The sequence below is a fragment of the Phyllostomus discolor genome, chromosome 13, assembly GCF_004126475.2.
Source record: "Phyllostomus discolor isolate MPI-MPIP mPhyDis1 chromosome 13, mPhyDis1.pri.v3, whole genome shotgun sequence".
Taxonomy (NCBI): Eukaryota; Metazoa; Chordata; class Mammalia; order Chiroptera; family Phyllostomidae; genus Phyllostomus; species Phyllostomus discolor.
Window position 1 is genome coordinate 62,108,263 of NC_040915.2, and position 20,371 is coordinate 62,128,633.

Consider the following 20,371-nt stretch of genomic DNA (forward strand, 5'->3'; position numbering starts at 1 on the left):
GCCTAGCACCAAAACCTTAGTTCCTAAATACCACCTCCCACTGAAAGGAACCAGTGCCCCACGGAAAGGTGCCTGGGACGGGACAGACACAAGATGAGCCTGGTGATAAGGAATGTTTAGAATAGATGGGGACATGTCAGAAGGACACAGAAGCCAGTCTGAAGGGGGTTCCACTTCCAAATCAGTTATAACATAATCATCAAAATGAATAATAACAGACTATATAACACATTGAACAAAAAGAAAAATCCATGAATCCATATTGACCCTAAAAATAAAAAGAGAAAGCTCTTTTTTATAGTAGACTACTACTAAAAGAATGGTAAGAGAAAAATCACCATTTAACAATCACCACATGGCCCTGGCTGGCGTAGCTCAGTGGATTGAGCGTGGGCTGGGAACCAAAGTGTCCCAGGTTCGATTCCCAGCCAGGGTACATGCCTGGGTTGCAGGCCATAACCCCCAGCAACTGCACATTGATGTTTCTCTCTCTATCTCCCTCCCTTCCCTCTCTAAAAATAAATAAATAATTTTTTTAAAAAAAGTTGTGAATAAACATTAAAAAAAAAAAAACAATCATCACAGTGGTAACTGATTCAGGCAAAAATCATGAACAGATGCATAGAACCACTGGGCGAGGCTATCTATCTTCCTATTGGGTCCCTGCCAATCCCAAAGGGGGAGAGGCATCTTTCCAGTACAGAAATACAGCCGAAGCCACCTTACCATGACCAAGGTTAGTATGGCCACTCCTGGGACAAAATGACAGGCTGTGTCTCGCAGTGCATGTACAAAGGAGGATTCGATGCCTGCCAAAAATGCACCAACTCAATCTGATCACCCAGAATGAGGAATACTCTATAAAATGGCCTGTTCTCTTTAAAATGTCCATGGTATGAAAGACAAAAAAAGCTAGAGAGCTGTTCCAGATGTTAAAAGGTTAAATGCACATGACAATTAAATACAACACATGATCCCAGATCAGATCCTGGACTGAGGAAAACGCGCACTGTAAACGAGCAGCTGGCAACGTGAGGACGTGGCTGAGAGCACTGCATCGACGCTTAACTTCCTAAGTGCGGCAACTGTGCCGTTTGTAAGAATGGCCTTGCCGTTAGGAAATACACACCGAGAGCCTGTGCAAATGTGCGGTGAGGCCAATGTTAACTGGTGAACTTCAGTGAACTGTACACAGCTGAAGTTCACACTATTCTTGCAACTTTTCCGTAGGTATGAGATGTTTCCAAAGTAAAAAGTGTTTTTTTTTTTAAAGGATGAAATATCCCATTTTACTCTCAAAGGAGATGTTTTGAAACCTTAATTATTTTTGGAATTAAGGCCTCCTCATACCAAAAAAAAAAAAAAAGAAAGAAAAAAAAAAAAAAGAAAGAAAAAATGCAGACCATGAGATCTTTAGGATTTGGTTTCATTTCTGCCTTCAAAGCAAAATTAATCTTGTTCATGTCTAAGTTCCCCAAAATGTCCACTCTAATTCTAAATTATCCTTGGTGAAATTAAATCATTTAGGTAAATAAGCACCAACATCTGAGTTATAGTACAAAGACATGTAAAAACCAGGAGTCCAAACTAGAGTTACTGCAGATCTAGTTTTCAAATGAGACAAACCCACGAGTGCCGGAGTAGCCTGAGGAAAGTACTGTCTGTGCACTTCATGAGTTGGGCCCCCCCCCCACCTACACCACCTCTCACTGCAAATCTCACTCAACTGCAGCCTCTGGTTAATGAAAAGTTTGGTATGAGGTCGCTAAGGTAACTTACAAAGATCCTCGAAACACTGTCAAATAAAAACATCAAAAAACTGTATAAAACATATTAATTCCACGTACATAAAATACTCTGTGATGAACACTGTCCCGACTGTCCTGAGCTTTCACTGTGGCTCACCATGACACTCTGCACACGCACCCTTCACACCAACAGGGTGGAGGGAAATCTGATCTCCCCCTCCCAGGGGTGGCCAGCAAACCATTAAGGGCTGCAGCAAAAGCCTGGGCCCCAAGCAAGCCTTGGCCCTTTCAGGTACTTCTAGTCCTCTTGTTCTGTCCCCTATGACAAAGCTTTGTACAGATTCCAATCAACTGGTAGTCCCTAGAGGTGGCCAGCAACACTCAAAAGAACTCTGCATCAGGAGACCTGATGTCAACCTAAGTGCACAGGGGTCCTGGAAGCTCGTATCTCCTGACTGGCCCTCCAGGATGCCCTCTGCAGTAGTTCCTGCCCCATGCCCAATGCCCTGGGCAGCCCCAAGCAATGCTCTCCACAGTGATGAACTCCTAAGGCAGGGGTGTCAAACTCATTTTCACCGGGGGCCACATCAGCCTTGTGGCTGCCTTCAAAGGGCTGAATATAATTTTAGGACTGTATAAACGTAACTACTGCTTAATTATGGGGCAAGGAGCTCTACATTTGGTCCTTTGAAGGCAACTGCGAGGCTGATGTGACCCCCGCTGACAATGAGTTTGACATCTCTGTCCTAAGGAAAGTCCCCCAAGGAACAAGGCTTCTGAGACAAGGTGGGAGTGCAGGGTAGTCCTGGACGCTGTCTTGGCCCAGCACGCCCGGCGGGGCTCTGCTCTCAGCTCCTTCCTGTCTAACACAGAGCCATCCACAGCTGAGGCCAGACAGACAAGAAGCTCATCAAACTGATGGCTGCCTGCCAGGGATCCAGAAGTCAGCCCACAGAGAGGGACCAGAAGAGCGCAGGGGCACTAAGGACGATGACCAATCCAGGCTCACTTAAGTGACAACCACACCAGGCAAGAAGAGGGGGAGAAGGCCAAGAGGAGAGTGCGTGCAATCCCCCACACCACCACCTCTTAAGCAAGGCCTGTACTGGGCAATGGCCTGTGAAAGGGCAGGTCACTTCCTCATGCAGGGGGCAGTCTGCTCTTGAAGCCTCAGTGCCAGGAAAGTCCATCAGAGAGGCAACTAGGCCCTGGGGCTCCAAACTGCAGGAGCCCCCAGCCCCTCCAAACCTCAGGCTAGGTGTCTGGTGAACTTCAGTGAGGATCCACATTTGTGAAAAGCCCTCACCTGCCCTCACCTCTCAGCTCAACCCATATTTGCAGAAGTAAGCTCCCCACAGTGTGAGGCCCAGGCCAGCTGGCTTCTGTAGCACCCACCCCCACCCACACACAAGTGCTCCATAGGCATTCTTGCAGTCGACCACAAGGCCCTCATCCTCACCCCCACCCCAGGGGCAGCTGCAAGGCCTGCTGGCTAAGGGAGCTATTGCTCTTTATGTCAAAATATAAATAGCCATTTGTGCATTTACTCAATGACTGATTTCTGAGTGCCCACTCTGTGCCAGACCAGGCCCAGGGGGCAGAGCATGAACGTGACAAAGAGCAAAACATATCACTATGAACAATCCTCACCCTGTCCAAAGTGCTGCGGCTGTTTGGTGGCTCTCCACAAGCTAATACCCCCACCCCCGCCCAGACCATCAAAAATGGCTCAACTCATTCAGCACTACGTATCAGACACCGCTGAAGGCCGCTGTGCTCTACTGTCGGGGTGGGGGGTGGGAGGGGGGACGATGACACATGAACCGAACCTTCTCCTGATAAATATGCCCTTGTGTGTGCTCAAGGAGTCGTGCTTACAGTTTAAGGGGGTGTCCCTACATGCCCCGATATCCATTCATCGAAAACATTTACAGTTGGCCTTTATGAAGCATTTGCTTTATATCAAACACTTCTCTGAACTTCATACCTACCCATTTTAATTCTCACAGCATTTCTATGAAGGTATCTCCACGTTACAGATAAGGAAACTGAGGTACAGAGAAGTCACAGAGTGGGTAGCAGAGCAAGACTTGACACCAAGCAGTGCGGCTCTCGGGTCCATGTTTTCAAACCACAGTACTGGACTTCCCTTGACCTCAGCACAGCCACTCGCTACATTCAGACAGCTCATGTAAAAAGTAACCCCAGATCTGGGCTTTCCTTCCTCCCAGGTTGATGGCTACAAGCCCCAGGACACTCTGGATCCCCAGCCAGCTGTACTCCGACCACTGCCAACATGCCAAACACCCTCCCTTGGACTTGCCCTGCCCAGACTGTGGCCCATCTTGGAGCAGCAGGACTGTCTTGCTAAACCTCCTACGTCTATCAGTAAATCACACAGAAACAAAAATATCGGTGTTACATAAAAACCACATCATGATCCCATCCTTCCCTCTGGCAAACACCAGAGGGAAGGATTCCTCTGGAAACACCAGAATCTATTAGGTGTTTCCCTACGCCAAAGAGAGGGAGAGGGATAGAGGTAAGACATCACGTGTGCAGGAGGGCCCACGACTAGGTCACCTCCCGTGATGAGTGCATTCATTAAGCGCTGCAGAACTGCCAGGAGGGGCAGGGAGAAGATAGTGCCAAGGGGCTAGGCCTGGAAAGCAGAGCAAGGCTGCAGGCAAGAGCAATCTAGACCAAAGGAACACCAAAGACGCAGCCTAAGAGGAGCCAGAAGGTACAGACGCATTTGCCAAAGTGCGCAACAACAGCACACTCTTCATTCCTGAGACGAGAACCACCAACTGAAACACTAACCCTGACTAGCGGCCACCTGGGCCAACTGGAGCTTTAACCACAGCACATCCTGTGCCCTCAACCACAACTGTGGTTGACACGATGCCTAGCACACAGAAGGTGACGACCTGTTACAGGGGGAGCATCATTGTACATCTCCCAGGGGCATTAAATACCAGGAGCCTCCTCCCGCTCTCTGAAGTGGTCAAAGTGTTCGGAGGGAAAGGGCCATGACATATGCAACTCACTGCCAAATGGTTCAGAAAGCAATCACGTGCATGCACACATTTCTAGGCATGAGTACACACACGGGGAGTAAGACAAATAAAATAAATGCTAACAATAGTACATCTAGTACAGGACGCTCAAGTGTTCTTTGCACTAATTGTATTTTTGAAAATTTTCTGTGAGTTTGAGATTATTTCCACTCCAAAATGTTTGTTGTTTTTTTAAGACAATAATTAACTAGTGAGGTTGGAAAGTGTAACACTACTTTCCAACTAAAAAGAATGAAATTGTAAAGCCCAAAGCCCAGTCTGCTAGCCAGGCAAGGTCTACAGTGTTACAGGGCGGCAGGCTGCAGAAAAAAGAGCTCCAAACTCAGAAGGCACCTGGGTAGCCTAGGTGCAGGCTCAACTTTCCAGCTACTTCCAGCTTCGGCCACTTCTGTTTATAAAATATCCACACTCTTGCCCTGGCTGGTGTAGCTCAGTGGGTTGAGCGTGGGCCTACAAGCCAAAAGGTTGCCAGTTCAATTCCCAGTCAGGGCACATGCCTGGGTTGCGGACGAGGCCCCCAGTGGGGGGCATACAAGAGGCAACCACACACTGATGTTTCTCTCCCTCTTTTTCTCTAAAAATAAATAAATAAAATCTTCAAAAAAAAAAACCAAAACAACAACCCACACTCTTCCTATTCATTAACCAGTGTGCTGCTCCAGAGGAAAGGTACTGTGGCCACTTCTCAGCTCACTGAGAACTTACCGGTCCCAGCAGGCCCAGCAGGCCCCTCAGGGTCCCTAATGGCCAAGGGGAAAGAACCCTGAAATAGGAGCCGGTTCACCTGAGTCTGAATCCCAGCTGGGTTGCTCACCAGCTATGTGACCTCATAGAAGTCACTTGCCTCTCCCAGTAGGGAGAGGCTCTCTTTATCCCAAGGAACACAGCTCCAGTCCTGCTACCTCACCAGGAGGCCTGCCCAAGCGCAAGTCTTTTATTGGGCTGGGGACCTCAGTGGAGAACATGATAAGTCAGAAAAGGTGAATGTTTTCTCAGCTACATATGGTGGGGGCAGCCTGGAGGGAGCTGTGGCATGATTTTCTTTTGTAACTGATGATAGAAAAACAGTTGTAGAGTGAGCAATTGATTCTGCATTCCATGTATAGATAAAGGGTCAGTGACACGGTATCACAGTCAGTGGCCCCTAATTGCCCCTCTATTTGTTGTCCTTCGGCAGAGACCCTCAACCTTCCTTTCTCGTCACATCCCCCGTAGACATGATAATGCACATCTTTGTTGGTCATTATGGTCAGTTAACCACAAAAGGAATTTTGGGGGAGGGTTGGTTCTCTCTCAGACCAGATTATTCAGATGGCAAAAGCTTCAGCATCCCTCCCTGGTGAATCTTGGGGTGCGTCGGGAGAACAGAAGCCATGTGGGGCTCCACGGCAGGGCATATGGACGGCAGGACATTACACAAGCCCCTAGAAAGGTACCTGATGGGGTCAGGCCAGACTTCTAGGACTGAGGCTCATCTCAGTCCTTAGCTTAATGAGCTCTCCGCATTCCAATTTCCTCGTTTGTAAACAGGGCTACTAACAGTATCTACCTCACAGGGACCATGTGAGTTCACGTAATCAACACATGTGTTGGTAATACAACAGCGCCTGGCATGTAACACACTCTCAAGCAGTATCAGACATGCATTTAAAAGAAACTGTGGCAAAAGGTCAAGTTCAGCACTCTCATGTTGCCCATTGCCCCCATTCTGTGAAAGGACTCATGCCTTGGCCTGCATCAGAGAGCTCCAGCCAAAGGTGGCTTAGTCCCTGTCCTCAAGGGTTTCACCTGGCAGAAAACAGAGGGCACCCTCCACACCCGCCTCCCTGCTTCCCTCCTTCCTTCCTGGGAAACAGGTTCTGTCTGGTGCCCTCCTCACACTCAAGTATGCGTCTAAGACAGGACTGCAACAGGAAGAATGCAGGCAAAGACCAAAGAAGCACCCACTCGAGAACGGCAGCCAGTGGACCCCTGCCTGGAAGGACACAGAGCACACAAGAACGTCTGGCCCGGAGTGAGACATGACCTCACCGCCCAAACAAAGTCAGGAAGCCAGTAGGAATCCCCCAATTTCGCAGAGCAAGATACCACTGGGGGCCACTAAGAAGTTCTGGGGAGTCCCGGAATGAAAAGGGTAACTTTACTGCCTCTGCCAGGGCGGCCTCCCTGCCCCAACTCAGACCTAAGCTTGATGTCTTCTGTGAAGCCCTCCCTTGCTTCACAGGTACAAATGGTCATCATCTCTGCCACCAGACTAATTTAGACCTCATCTCTCCTTCCACGTCCAAAGGGCACTCCCAGAGGGAGGGGCTTTTTTTCTCCACTTGAGTATCCCTAGTGATGGGCAGGCATTGAACACTGAGATGCTGGTTGAATGGCTGCTGGCCAGTTGGCAGGATATGTGGACAGACAGAAAAGGAGTTGGGAACATTCATCACCTCTATCATCCAGGCAGGAGATGCTGGACCTGGAACCAGAGGCACCCCAAGGAAGATAGGCATGTGTGATTCATGGCTTCACCCCTCAGGGTCTAGAGACGTGATATGCAAAACTGGGACCCAGGAGCCAGAATAGAATGATGTCTCACCTTTCTACAGGTGTAGACATGTTTTCTAAAGGACCTAATCACAACAACCCACAGTCCATTGGCTCTGCTCCCCAAGAGCCTATACAGTACCCTCCTGGACAGATGGTCCTTTTCCTTGCTTCCATTCCTGCCAAGGCTGCTGTCCCAGGACTAGTCACCCTGCTGCCCAGAGAACATCAAAAGCAGTGAGCAACCAGCTCTACTCAGGGAATCCAGGGAAGTATCACTGAAGAGACTCTGGGTTGAGTGTGGGCCCAGGGCCCTGGCCACCAGGCAGACCTTGGGGAGTAGAGAGGTTCAGCGGGTCTGGGGTAGGAGCCTGGCTAGGGCGCAGTGGAGGGCTGCACATGGCCGTGCTCCCAACCTGCCTTCACCCACTGAGGCCTGGCAGTGCTCACAGAAGATGGACCTGAGCACTTACACCTTCATGGATCCCTTCCCGCATTAATAAAAGAAAAAAATTGTTAAGAATCATACTTCGGCAGCCTAGCTTAATTGGTAAGAGTGTCATCCGGATACACCAAGATTGCCACTTTGATCCCTGGTCGGGGCACACACAAGAATCAACCAATGAATGTATAAATAAGTGGAATGACAAAAATTGCTCGCTCTTTTTAACCTACAAGGTTTTTCATTTTTCTGCTCATTTTAAAAGAAATCAGCCCTGGCTGATTTCTCAATCAGTGGATTGAGCGTGGGCTGCAAACCAAAGGGTCTCCAGTCCCATTCTCTGTCAAGGCACATGCCTGGGTTGAGGGCCAGGTCCCCAGTGGGGGCCACATGAGAGGCAACCACACACTGATGTCTCTCTCTCTCCCTTCTCCCCTCTCTAAAAAAAATTTAAAAAAATGTACATATATAAAAAAGAAATCACATTGTCACAGGCTCCTAAAAGCACTGTGGGACCCAGTATGTGTCTCCTGTCCCTGTTAGACAAACCGGCCCTGCATTTGGGGATTTGATTTTCTTGCTGCAGTTCAGAGGAGAAGGGGTACATCAGGAATAGGTAGAGAAAAATTATCTAGGACCTTCTAGCTGCCATGATTCTGACCCCCCACCACAGGCTTTTTTATAGAAGCACAAGTCCAAGGAGAGTTCCATAGGCATTTAATCATCAAATACAAGGAGCAGTCCTAAGTACCTGGCACTGTCCAGGCTCCTACTACTGTGACACACCTGCGGGGCAACGCGATAGCCTCTGTCCCAGGACAGGCCCGCTCGCGATGCCCGGTGACCTCCTGAGGGCAGGTCTCTGAGCAGAGTAGTTTTCGAATGTAATACCCCACAGAGTGACAATAAGCAACACGGCTACCGCTTTCTAGCAGAGGGGTTTCCAGGGATTGACGCTGGCACCAACTCACTGCTGGGCGGGAGCAAGGGAAACCAGGTGCCTCAACGAAATGCTCTCTCGAGCCCCAGCACTCGAACCTAACCCCAGCCGCTGGACAAGCAACGAGGGCGCGTCCAGAGCGCAGCTCCCAGGCGAGAGAACTCCATCACTCTCGCTTCCGTCAACCTCAAAGCATGTAGTGCTCCACGGACGTGCACCCACAGGCAACACCCCTCGAGAACAAAGTTCCATGGTGCACGAGGCGCTCGAGCCCAGGTAAACTCACGGTTTCCCGGCGGTGCGGGTCCAGCGCGGGTGATGTCGCCGCCTCTGAGGACGCGGCCCAGCCAGGTGGAAGGAGGTCCCGGGCTACCCCAGCCCCGCACGCCCCGCCCCCGACCGACCGCCCCGCCCCCCAGCACCGCGCACCTGGTCGCAGCGGCTCGGTGACGGTGAGCACGAGCAGGAAGAGCAGCAGGAAGGCACCGCTGTCTGCCTTGGGCACCATTTATCCTCCGTTCATCGTCCCCGGGGCGGCCGCGTGACCCCGCGGGGAGGCCAGACCGGGCCTGGCTGAGGGTCGGGGGACCGGGCCGGGACGGGACCTGAGACAGGGCCGGATACGAAGAGGCGGCGAGAGAGGGCTCCGACTGGGCCGTGGCTGCACTGGGCCGCGGACTGGTGTGCACTCTCGGCCGCAGTCTCCGGTTCCGACTCCCGCTCCGCGCAAGATGGCTGCCGTCCTGCTCTGCTTCGCGACGCTCCGCCTCCCGCCCTCTACACTGGCGCCGGCCAATGAGCGCCGAGGTAGGGCGGGGCCTGCGCGTTCCCAGTTTGTGCGGACCATTGGCGGAGCTGGGGCGGAGCCTGAGCGGTAGGGCCCGAAAGGGGCGAGGCCTAAGATCGGGACAGTGAGGGGCGGGTCCGGCGGGGGCGGGACTTAACGAGTGAAGTGCACCATTGGCTAAACAAAGAGGTGGGGCTCGGAGTTAATACCTGTGCGGTAGGGACCCCAAAGGGCCTAGGATCCTAGGGCGCAGGGCAAGGGCGGCGGGGGAGGGGCAGTGGGACGCTCCAGAAGACGGACACAGAAAGGGGCAGGGCCCAGTGGGGCCGAAAGGTGTGGAGAGGAGGGGCCGAGGGTGGCCCAGGGGGCAGTGCGTGAAAGAAGACTGACGGGACACAAAGGGTCTTCACACCTTGCACACTTGCAGACCGAGATCTGGTCCGCGGCCCATGAGTGCGCCTTAATGTGGTCTTTAGGAAACTCTCCAAAGGGGTGAGGAAAACTGGAAGGCCTCGGACTATCTTCGAGGAAGTGGGGGAGGAGGATCAGTACTCTGAGGTACACGCAGGTGTGACTTCACCAGCATACACAACTGAAAATGTTTCAAACAGATGAGGAAATTGTGTAAAGGAGTGTCATACAAAGAGAGCTGACAGGGAAGCCCCGTTCTAGAGAGACCCTGTAGTAAAGCTGGCTCTGGAGGAAGGTCCCTGCCTACACAATGGGGAAGGAAAGAAAGGAATATTGGGCAAAGCTGCTGCCACATCAGGCCACATCTGCATAGAGGGAAGCCACTGGGGACAATGCTCTACTGATTTTGCACCTGTTATTGGGAACAAGGTGACCATGGGAGGGGACCCAGCAGACAGGGTGTTCTTAGCAGGAGGGAGGAGGAGCAAGCTCTCCAAAGGAAGGACCATCAGCTGTGCACACAAAGCCTGGCACAGGGTGGTGAGGGCTGGAAAAGAGGGTGAAGATAGAAGCAGAGAAAGGGGGGAGGACTACAGCTGGTGAGGACCCATCCCCACCTCCAGTCCCACAGGCTCACTCCCCAGGAGTAGGCGTCTCAAGCTCCCTCAAGGCATGGTTCTCCTGAGTGTCTCTTAAGCCTGGGACACTCAGGGACATCTGAGAGAAAGGCACCCATACTCCCTGGGCATATATGGCCAAGGTTAAACCCAAGGCTAGGCCAGACCTACCTGCATCTGCTTCTCAGTGTGGCCCTGAGCAGGTGCTAGACAAAGGGGCTGTCACAGCAGAGGGCTTCACTGCTGGCAGAAACTGGTCCCTGTCCAATGCTGATGTCTCCACTTGGACTGTCCTCAGGTAGCATTCCGGCAGCAGCTGATGGCACTCAAAGCAAGATCCAGGTCCAGCTTCTGCCCCAGCCCCAGATCTGCCCTGGGAGCCCAGCCAGGGCTATGGTCTGGGCAGACCCCCACGAGGGGAACACAAAGCCAAAAGCAGAAATCCCTGCCAGTTGTCCCCTGTGCAGATCACTGTCAGAAAAGCAGGCCAGTGAGGTTTTGGATGAGGAAAGAACTACAGCGAGGTGAAGAGTCCAGCCAAACTGTGCAGGAGAGGGCACAGTTACAGCTTCCTGAAGGCAGTAACCCCCCGGGCCTGGAGTCTTTGCCCCTCCTGACCCACCTCCACCCTTCACCTTGCTGCATGACCTGCAGGCCACCTGTGTGGACACAGGCAAGGGCCTCCAGGACTGAAGAGAAAAGATCAGGGATATTTCTGCCCAGCTCCTTGCGTGTGGGGTCACTGTGGCCTACCCTTAACATCACTGCCTTTCTCAAGATCGCCTTCGCTACACTACCCTTCCCAGGTTCCAGTGATCATCCCTCCCTTCTTCCAGGAGTGTGACTACCACTGGGGTTTCCTACACTCTGTTCCCACCTTTGCAAATTATGCCCTTATTAAACCCTCAGACCGCCCCAACTGGAGTACATCTTGTTTCCTGCTAGGACAACCACTTGCCCTGAGTTTCCTGAGTTGCAGTAATTAGCTCTGCTGCTCAACAAGCAGTCCTTGGTTTGGAGGCATGGTGTCCCCATGGACCCCTGCTACCTTTGGTCCCAGCCAAGTGCAAGGCCACTCTCTGTGGGCTTTCAGACTGCTACAGCCCAGTGGCTAGCCTTCCAGGGTTCTGAGTTCAAGTGGCTTAAGCCAGAGCCACATTCCCCAGGGATTCCTTTGTGACTTCACCCACTGAAGTCACTTGGGAAACAATGCTGAACGTTCCACTCCAGAGCCTGGGCCTCTAAGGAGGCAGGGACAGCAGACAAGGCCAGCCCAGAGGACTCTGTTCATAGTGTAAATGAAGACACTGCTGGCCCATGTCTTGCAAGGATGTAGAGGGCAGCCTCAGAGGCACTGGGTGCTCCTGGCACCATGGATGATGCTGCCATCCTCAAGCGACGAGGCTACATCATGGGAATAAATTTGGGAGAGGGCTCATATGCAAAAGTCAAATCTGCTTACTCTGAGCGCCTAAAGTTCAACGTGGCGGTCAAGATCATCGACCGCAAGAAAGCCCCCCCAGACTTCTTGGAGAAATTCCTTCCCCGGGAAATTGAGATTCTAACTGTGCTAAACCACCGCTTCATCATCAAGACCTATGAGATCTTTGAGACATCGGATGGCAAGATTTATATTGTCATGGAGCTTGGGGTCCAGGGTGACCTCCTTGAATTCATCAAAACCCGGGGAGCTCTGCAGGAAGATGACGCTCGCAAGAAGTTCCACCAGCTGTCCTCAGCCGTCAAGTACTGCCACGACATGGACATTGTCCACCGAGACCTCAAGTGTGAGAACCTTCTTCTTGACAAGGACTACAACATCAAGCTATCTGACTTTGGTTTCTCCAAGCGCTGCCTGAGGGATGATGGTGGCCGAATGACACTGAGCAAGACCTTCTGTGGGTCAGCAGCATACGCAGCCCCCGAGGTCCTGCAGGGCATCCCCTACCAGCCCAAGGTCTACGACATCTGGAGCCTGGGCGTGATCCTGTACATCATGGTCTGTGGCTCCATGCCCTATGACGACTCCAACATCAAGAAGATGCTGCGCATCCAGAAGGAGCACCGCATTGATTTCCCACGCTCCAAGAGACTGACAGGTGAGTGCAAGGACCTCATCCACCGCATCCTGCAACCAGATGTCAACCGGCGGCCGCGCATCGACGAGATCCTCAGCCACGGCTGGGTGCAGCCTAAGGCCCGGGGTCTTTTTTCTGCAGCCATCAGGGAGGAGGGGGAGACCTCCCAGGAAACTGAGCCCCCAAGGACCACTGAGCCTGTCTCTGACAAGAATTCTGTCACCAAGCTGGAGCCCCAGGAGGAGGCACAGCCTGAAGTGAAGCAGGAGTCAAAACCCAAAGAGGAGACCCTGCAAGTGCAGGTGTCAAGGACTTTGGAGACCAACAGCCTCACCCTGTTAGGCGAGCAGCCGAACAAGGGGACAGTAGGAGGGGGCTCCCCGAAGCCTCCAGAGACACACAGCTAGTGAGCTTCTTGCATGGCCCAGGGCTGGCAGGGAATGAGGTGGAGGTGACAGCTTCGAGCCTGAGATCCAAAACAGTCAAGGGACAAGCAAGTGAAGGGAAGACAGTCCCAGATAAGCCACTATTTTCATCAGTTTATTTTCCCTCCCTTTGAATTGGTAACCCACATGGTAAAGAAGGAATAAATCACTATATTAGCACAGGCTCTAAGGTGAGTGTCTGTGCCCCAGCTGACTGGGGTCATCCAGGGAGAAGATCCATCCCACCCCAAGTTGGAAAATATATCCCAGTGTGCTCAACCCTGACCATGACCTGGGGCCAGGACCAGAGCAGAGAGCTGAGTGAGGGAGATGCTGCTTCAACAGGCAGGCCACAAGTGCAGTGCTGGGTGGGGAGGGGATAAAGAGAGGACAGGACCAAGGAGGGCAAGGTGGCTGCTTGTAGATGACAGGTGGGATGGGAGGCGGACCCAAAAGGCTGCTGGTGGGCAGGGACCTGCAGAGGGCAGGTGGACCAGCTTCTCAGGCTCTTGAGCTCCCCACCCTGATGGACAACTCAGTTTTTCTGCTCTGTTCACCAGGAGTTCCTCTGTGTCCAATCGGCTCCCAGTTCTGACTGGTTCCCTGAGTCACCTCACCCTGTGGCACTGCCCAGCCCAGAGGAAACAGGGAGCTCTGTTGGGCAGCCTGGCCACACTCCAGCCTGTGCGTCCCACAACAACTCTGTGGCCTTGACCACACCCTGTTCCCTTCTGGTTCCAGTCTGTCCCCAGGAGTGCCGCTCCTTGCCAGAGTGGACAAGCTATACTGGTGAGTAGGAGACCGGACAAGTGTCCTCACAATGCCTGCCTGGCTGCTGCAGCCATCTGTCCCACAGAGGGCGTAGGCTTGCATTTAGCATCACCAGTTGCAGTGCTCTGCAGGGCCCTGCCCGCCCTTTCCCATGCAGTCCTCACCTCTGCCGTGATGGCCCTTTCTCTTCATGCCCTGCACTTGCTCTGACAGCCTCATGCGGACCTGCAGGGTTAACACATCAAGAGGGCCAGTGCCTTCAGACTTACCCCTGTCTCTCGTCTCTGGAAAACCCCACCTCCCTGCCCTCTGGGGGAAGTGACACCTGACCTGCAACCCTCCCCCGGAACTTAGTTCACCACTCTGCCTGGCTCCTCCCTCCCCATAGCCACCGTCACACAGACTGTGTCCTCCTATCTTCGTGTGTGTGTGTGTCATGGTTCAGCCACCACTGAGGCCTCATCCTTGCCCTGGCATTGCCTCCCACAGCACCCAGTCTGGCTCCCTGTGCTGAAGAGGGATCCCAATGCCTGGCCATTGAGGTCCTCCCAGGTCTGGCCTCTTCCTGGCCTCCCAGCCTTTTCCCTCACCCCCGCACACTTATAATTATGCTTGTGGATGCATCCCTGCAGACCTCGTCCATCTCTCCAGTCTCAGCCGAGGGGTCACGGCCTCCACAAGGCTTTCTGGGGGCTCCAACAGCACTTAGCAGCCAGCCACTGAGCTCCTCCATGGCAGGCCAGTGAGTGCCCAGAGCCCAGGCACATATTCAGGCCACCCAATTCTCGGTGAAGACTGAAGGCTCCTGGAGCCCAGTCATGCAGCTTGTCTGGCTTGGGAGTGGAATTATAGAGTGCCAAGTGGACATGAGACGGGAACATTCCAAGGAGAGGCTCATGAACCTCCTCCTCTCAGTCATATCTGTCCTCAGGGCAGCAGGCAGTGGGCAAGAGGGCCCCAGAGTCTCACTGCAGCCCAGCCCTGAGGTGAGCCTGGGTGGGAGGGGCCACAGGAAGGAGCACTTACTGTGTGTTTTCCAGGTGGGGAGACAGCTCAGAGAGGGCAGTCAACTCCTGAATCACACAGCATGGAGTGGCAGCCTGAGTGACTGAAGCCACAGCTCCCCAGGTGGCCTCATATGCTGGCCACACCTGTGAACTGCTCAACCCCAGACTCAGCCCTGGCTTAGCCCCTTCAGTGACTGTCCCCCCAAAGGCTTTAGGGTCAAGAGCCTCAACATGGATGCTGTGACCCACAGTGCTCCCTACTATCCCTGTGTCCTTCCGACACATTGTCCGTTCAGGCCATCACGTGCACCTGCAGTCCTTGTCTGCCTGCACATGGCTGGCTCCTAAGACCTCAGCCTTCCCAGACCTCCCAGTCTCCCCAAGTCCAGTCCCCAGTCTATCAGAGTGACAGTGAACCTCCCTGGCCTCTGGGCACCAGGAAGCCATGGGTCCTTTCTAGTTCATCAGTGTACCCCAGGCCCTGGGAGCAACCCTCAAATGCTTATGGGGCAAACGGACAAGTAGTTGCCCAATTTATGGAGGAAACTGAAGCTCAGGGGCGCCCTTCTCAGGGTCTGCAGGTCTCTGACCCACAGGACTGCAGTTCGGGAGCCCACTGGACATCCCCTGGTCCAATCTGACACTCCTGCCTCCCACACACTGGGAATCCCTGCCTCAGCATGCACATCCTGGGCAAAGCTGCCTGCCCCATGCCCCTGCACAATGCTGAGACCTGCCTCCTTCGCCACGTCCAAGAACCAGAGAGGCCACACCATCCAGGCAAGAGCAGGGTAAGAGGGCGTAGAATCCACAAGATGGGCCAGTAGAGTTGGTCAAAAACGAAGGTATGCAGGAGCATCGCAGACAGAACATCCGGGGCACAGGAGAAAGGGGGGTCATCCTCACCCAGCTGTGGGTCCTGGCCTGCTAATTGTCACAGCCAGCCCCTTCTGGGACACAGAGCAGTAAGCTATGGGTCACTGAGGCTGAAAAGAGCCCCCAGAAGAAAGAGGGCCTCAGGGAGAAAGCCGCTCTCAGGGAGGCCTGGTTGCTGGAGGGTAGTCGCCCACTGTGGGCCCACCCCGCTGGGGACAGTCACTCCCACCTGATACCTGCACTCTGGCTGCCCTGCCCCTGCCTTCTTCCACAAGGACCTCCAGACCCAGAGAGCTCCCCTCAGTTCCAGGTGCATCCACTACAGCCACGCTCTGGTCTCATCCCTTGTCAACCTGGTGGAGCCTCTGCATGCCAGCTCCATCATCGGCTCCTGCACACCCACACAGAAGCAGGCCTTCCTCCCTCTCCCCGAAACACAGAGCACATGGCATTCAGGTCCTGACAACTTGCCCGGGTGTGGCACAGGATGCCTGTGGCAGATAACAAGTGAGCCGCAGGGCTTCCAAAGTGCCTAAGGAGATGTGTAGAGGAGGCCTTATCTTCCAAAGCAGAACTCCATCCACGTGCCCTGAAAAAGGGTTTTCACATAGTTCCAGGGGCAAAAGGAGACCTGAGAGATGTGAGCAAGGTGCTTTCCCAGGGTTCCGACAGCTACGACATGCCACTCCTCACAAAGGCCCAAACCCATGTAATTTAGGACCCCTCCCCACTCAGGTGCTTGCTCTTTACAGTTGATGCTCTGGGTGCTGCTGGGCCTTGGCACCGTCAGGACCCCCGGCACCCAGACTCTGCCCAGGGCCCCGCCCAATCACCAACCAGCTCGCTAGACACTGTTGTCTCCCTGTGTTGACTGGAGCCCCCAGACCCGCCCTCAGCCAGCTTCCTCTTGCCTGACCGAAGGCACCAGCCTCCACTCACCCCAAAGCCCATCCTCTATGCTGCCATCTTAAAATGTGACGTGGGTCACAGCTCTCCTTGCCCTGTGCCCTGCAATGGCTGCCCATCACTGAGGGAAAAGCCCTCACCGACCTTTTCTGCCACCTCCGTCCTGTTTGTGGAACTCCACCATTCTCAGAAGCTCTCTCCTCTCCCAGGCTCTTCCCTACCTGGATGCCTCATCACCTCCTCCTCTACCTGACTGAAGCCCAACTCATCCTGCAGGCCCGCCCCAGTCCTTGGAACACATCCGCCAGCCTGGGACCCGCAGCACCCCAGAGCCCTGCCTGCCCTTCCAGCCCTCACATGTCCCACCCGCAGCAGCAGCAGCAGCAGCAGCAGCAGCAGCACTGATCCACCCAGCTTGAACCCCAAACAGAAGCTGCTCTTGTCCACGAAGCTTGGAAACACTACCAGCTTGGCCAGACCAGAGCAGTCCTTCCCAGGCACTGCCTGTCCTGAGGACACAAGTCCTAGATGGAGTTTTCTTCATATCCCAGAGAAGCTGCAGGAAACTGGCCCCAGTGGGACAGGAACCAATGCAGAGTCAGTCCTCACAGCCAGGAGAGGAAAATCAGCACAGGGCTGGTGCTCCAGTTGGACCCAGGCAGCCCCCATCTTGGGCCTGACTTGTGACAGGGAAGCCATGACGAGGAGGAACAGGGAGGGTTACCACAGTCCTGGGTGCTGGCTTCCTTCCAGTGGGTGGCAAAGCAGCACTCCTATCAGGCCAGCCTGGCTTCAGGGTTCTAGGGGCCCTGTTCCCCCCCAGTCCAGGCTCCGCTCCTGGCTGCCTGGCTTTATGACTTCACAGGCTGAAGTCACGTGGAGATAATGCTGAGCATTCCACAAGTCCAGGCCAGCCCAGTCAGACGGCTCCCCACACTGTAAATGAGGATGATGCCTGCTGGCCCATGTGGGGAGGGGATGTAGAAGGCAGAGGCACCGGCCGCTCCTGGCACCATGGATGATGCCGCGGTCCTAAGGAAGAAGGGTTACATCGCAGGCATCAATCTTGGCAAGGGCTCCTACGCAAAAGTCAAGTCAGCCTACTCTGAGCGACTCAAGTTCAATGTGGCGGTCAAGATCATTGACCGCAAAAAAACACCCACTGACTTTGTGGAGAGATTCCTTCCTCGGGAAATGGACATCCTGGCAACTGTCAACCATCGCTCCATCATCAAGACCTATGAGATCTTTGAGACCTCAGATGGGCGCATCTACATCGTCATGGAGCTTGGTGTCCAGGGTGACCTCCTGGAGTTCATCAAGTGCCAGGGGGCCCTGCATGAGGATGTGGCACGCAAGATGTTCCGCCAGCTGTCCTCGGCCGTCAAGTACTGCCATGACCTGGATGTTGTCCACCGAGACCTCAAGTGTGAGAACCTTCTCCTTGACAAGGACTTCAACATCAAGCTGTCTGACTTCGGTTTCTCCAAGCGCTGCCTGAGGGACTGCAGCGGGCGCATCACCCTCAGCAAGACCTTCTGTGGATCAGCGGCATACGCGGCCCCCGAGGTCCTGCAGGGCATCCCCTACCAGCCCAAGGTCTACGACATCTGGAGCCTGGGCGTGATCCTCTACATCATGGTCTGTGGCTCCATGCCTTATGATGATTCCGACATCAAGAAGATGCTGCGCATCCAGAAGGAGCACCGCATCGACTTCCCGCGCTCTAAGAACCTGACGGGTGAGTGCAAGGACCTCATCTACCGCATCCTGCAACCAGACGTCAACCGGCGGCTGCATATCGATGAGATCCTCAGCCACTCCTGGCTGCAGCCCCCCAAGCCAAAAGCCATGTCTTCTGCCTCATTAAAGAGGGAGGGTGAGGGCAAGTACCGGGCCGATTGCAAACTGGACACCCGGCCAGGCTCACGGCCCGAGCACCGGCCTGATCACCGTCCTGAGCACCGTCCCGAGCACCGTCCGGAGCACCGTCCCGAGCACCGGCCTGAGCACCGGCAGGATCACAAGCTGGGGACTAAAACCCAGCACCGGATGCTGGTGGTGCCTGAGAATGAGGACAAAATGGAGGACAGGCTGGCCGAGACCTCCAGGGCAAAAGACCATCATGCCTTGGGAGCCGAGGTGGGGAAGGCAGGTACCTAGGGTACAGAGGGCGGGGGGCAGGGCATGGTGCATGGTGGCGCCCAAGTAAGCTAAGTAGGCAGGTAGGAGCTGAAGAAGGCACAGGTGCAAGGAACAAGTAAAATCTGTCAATTAAACCACTATTTTGATTACGTTCTATTGGCTTTCTTCCACTTAGTAGCAAAGACGTTAATTACTGACCACCAAATAAACCACGAAGTGTAAACAAGCATCAAGAGTGCCCCCTGAGGAGTCTTTTTCTCCAGGACTCAGCCAGCCACCCTCCATGTGGTGTGGGGGTCTCCAGCATAGGGGTCCAGGGATCCCTGTTCAGGCACAGGCACTCACATAGAGACCCTGTGGGCAAGGAGAAGGTCTCGGCCACAGACCATCCAATGGGCTCCCACTGGCCTCTGTGACTCGCCTGTGTCCAGCGCCTCCAGGGCTGGCCAGGTGCCTGGATCTCCACCTCAGGCAGAGCACAGCCCACTCTGACCCCATGCCACACCCTCGGACAGTCCTTCCTCAAACTTCTCCTCTCCCTCTCCCCCCCATCCCTTGGGGCACCCCCCTCACCCCCCAGGCAGGCAACCCCAGCTGAGACCTCTGACTGGTACTCTCTCATCCTGATCACCCCACTTAGAGTCCTATTTTGTCACCTGTCATTCCCTAGGGCACACTCTCAATAAGCCAGCCAACTGCTGGAAGTCATTAGCACCTGGCCTTGGGTAGCCTTGCCTGGACAGCCTCTCTGCTTCTCACTCACACCCACTCAGACCTGTGTCCCCATTTCCTGAGGATGTCCTCAGGCGCAGGGCCACCCTTCCCTGGGAAAAGCACCAAAACGCTTATGTTCCAGTCCCAGCTCTTGGCCCAAGCTCACCTGCTAAGCCCGCCCCCAGCCCCCTCCGTGGGTCCTAGGGCACAGCCAGGACTCGGCCCCCAGGAACATGCAGAAACTCACTGTCTGGGAGTGCAGGCTAGTGGCGCCCACCAGGCAGCAACCCTGCACTGGCCTCCAGAGGACTCTGGCACTCCCGGAGGGCAGAAGGGGACCGATGCAGGAGTACCCCGGAAGACGGCCTAGGGCAGGGCTGGCTGGATTAGAAGCTGGACTCCAGCCTGAGGATTCCAGGTTGCCTCCCTGAGCAGCGAGCCCTCAAAGGCACAATCTGACCCCAGCTGAGACCAGAAGAGACCTATGTGGCAAGCAGCCATGGTCTTGGGCCCCTCACCTGCACATGAAGCAGCTGATCCTGGGCCTCCTGGGAGTTGGGCAGCAAAGCCCTCAGACTGCTGAGAAAATGCTGGCTGATGGTGTAAATGGCGCTGTCAGGTCTGCTTGGAGCCAGGCCCTACTGTTTAACACTATGGCCAGGATACTATTACCTGGGGCTGCTCCTGGTGGGAGTAACCAGGTGAGACTGGTGACTCAGCAGCCTCAGGCTAGCAGTGCCTGGAGCACTGGGGATAAGGGCAAGAAGGAGATAGCCCTGCCCCACCTGAGCTGGAAGCCAGGTGCTTGGAGGTTGTGGTGAGGCCACTGGGTACTTCATGCAGGGGTGTGGCCTGATGCCCAAGAAGGACCCATGCAGCCCTGTCACTG

The 20,371-nt window shown here is 54.3% G+C and overlaps 3 protein-coding genes across 3 annotated transcripts in view; 2 read left to right on the top strand and 1 right to left on the bottom strand.

The window, feature by feature from the left end:
• The window catches only part of DGCR2 (DiGeorge syndrome critical region gene 2), a 65,063-nt gene extending 55,546 nt beyond the window's left edge, over window positions 1–9,517 (bottom strand). The window contains 1 exon segment of the mRNA XM_028527576.2: window positions 9,175–9,517. Within this exon segment, the coding sequence (XP_028383377.1) occupies window positions 9,175–9,253 (79 nt within the window). The 5' untranslated portion in view covers window positions 9,254–9,517.
• Window positions 9,518–10,258: 741 nt separating this feature from the next.
• Window positions 10,259–13,235, top strand: LOC114509996 (testis-specific serine/threonine-protein kinase 1-like). Its single transcript, XM_028528643.2, has one exon. It carries the CDS (start codon window positions 11,933–11,935, stop codon window positions 13,043–13,045), a length of 1,113 nt encoding a protein of 370 aa, XP_028384444.1. The 5' UTR covers window positions 10,259–11,932; the 3' UTR covers window positions 13,046–13,235.
• Window positions 13,236–17,508: 4,273 nt separating this feature from the next.
• Window positions 17,509–18,992, top strand: LOC114509771 (testis-specific serine/threonine-protein kinase 2). The gene has a single exon (XM_028528283.1). The coding sequence runs from the start codon at window positions 17,638–17,640 to the stop codon at window positions 18,784–18,786; it is 1,149 nt and encodes a 382-aa protein (XP_028384084.1). The 5' UTR covers window positions 17,509–17,637; the 3' UTR covers window positions 18,787–18,992.
• The last annotated feature ends 1,379 nt before the right edge of the window (window positions 18,993–20,371 follow it).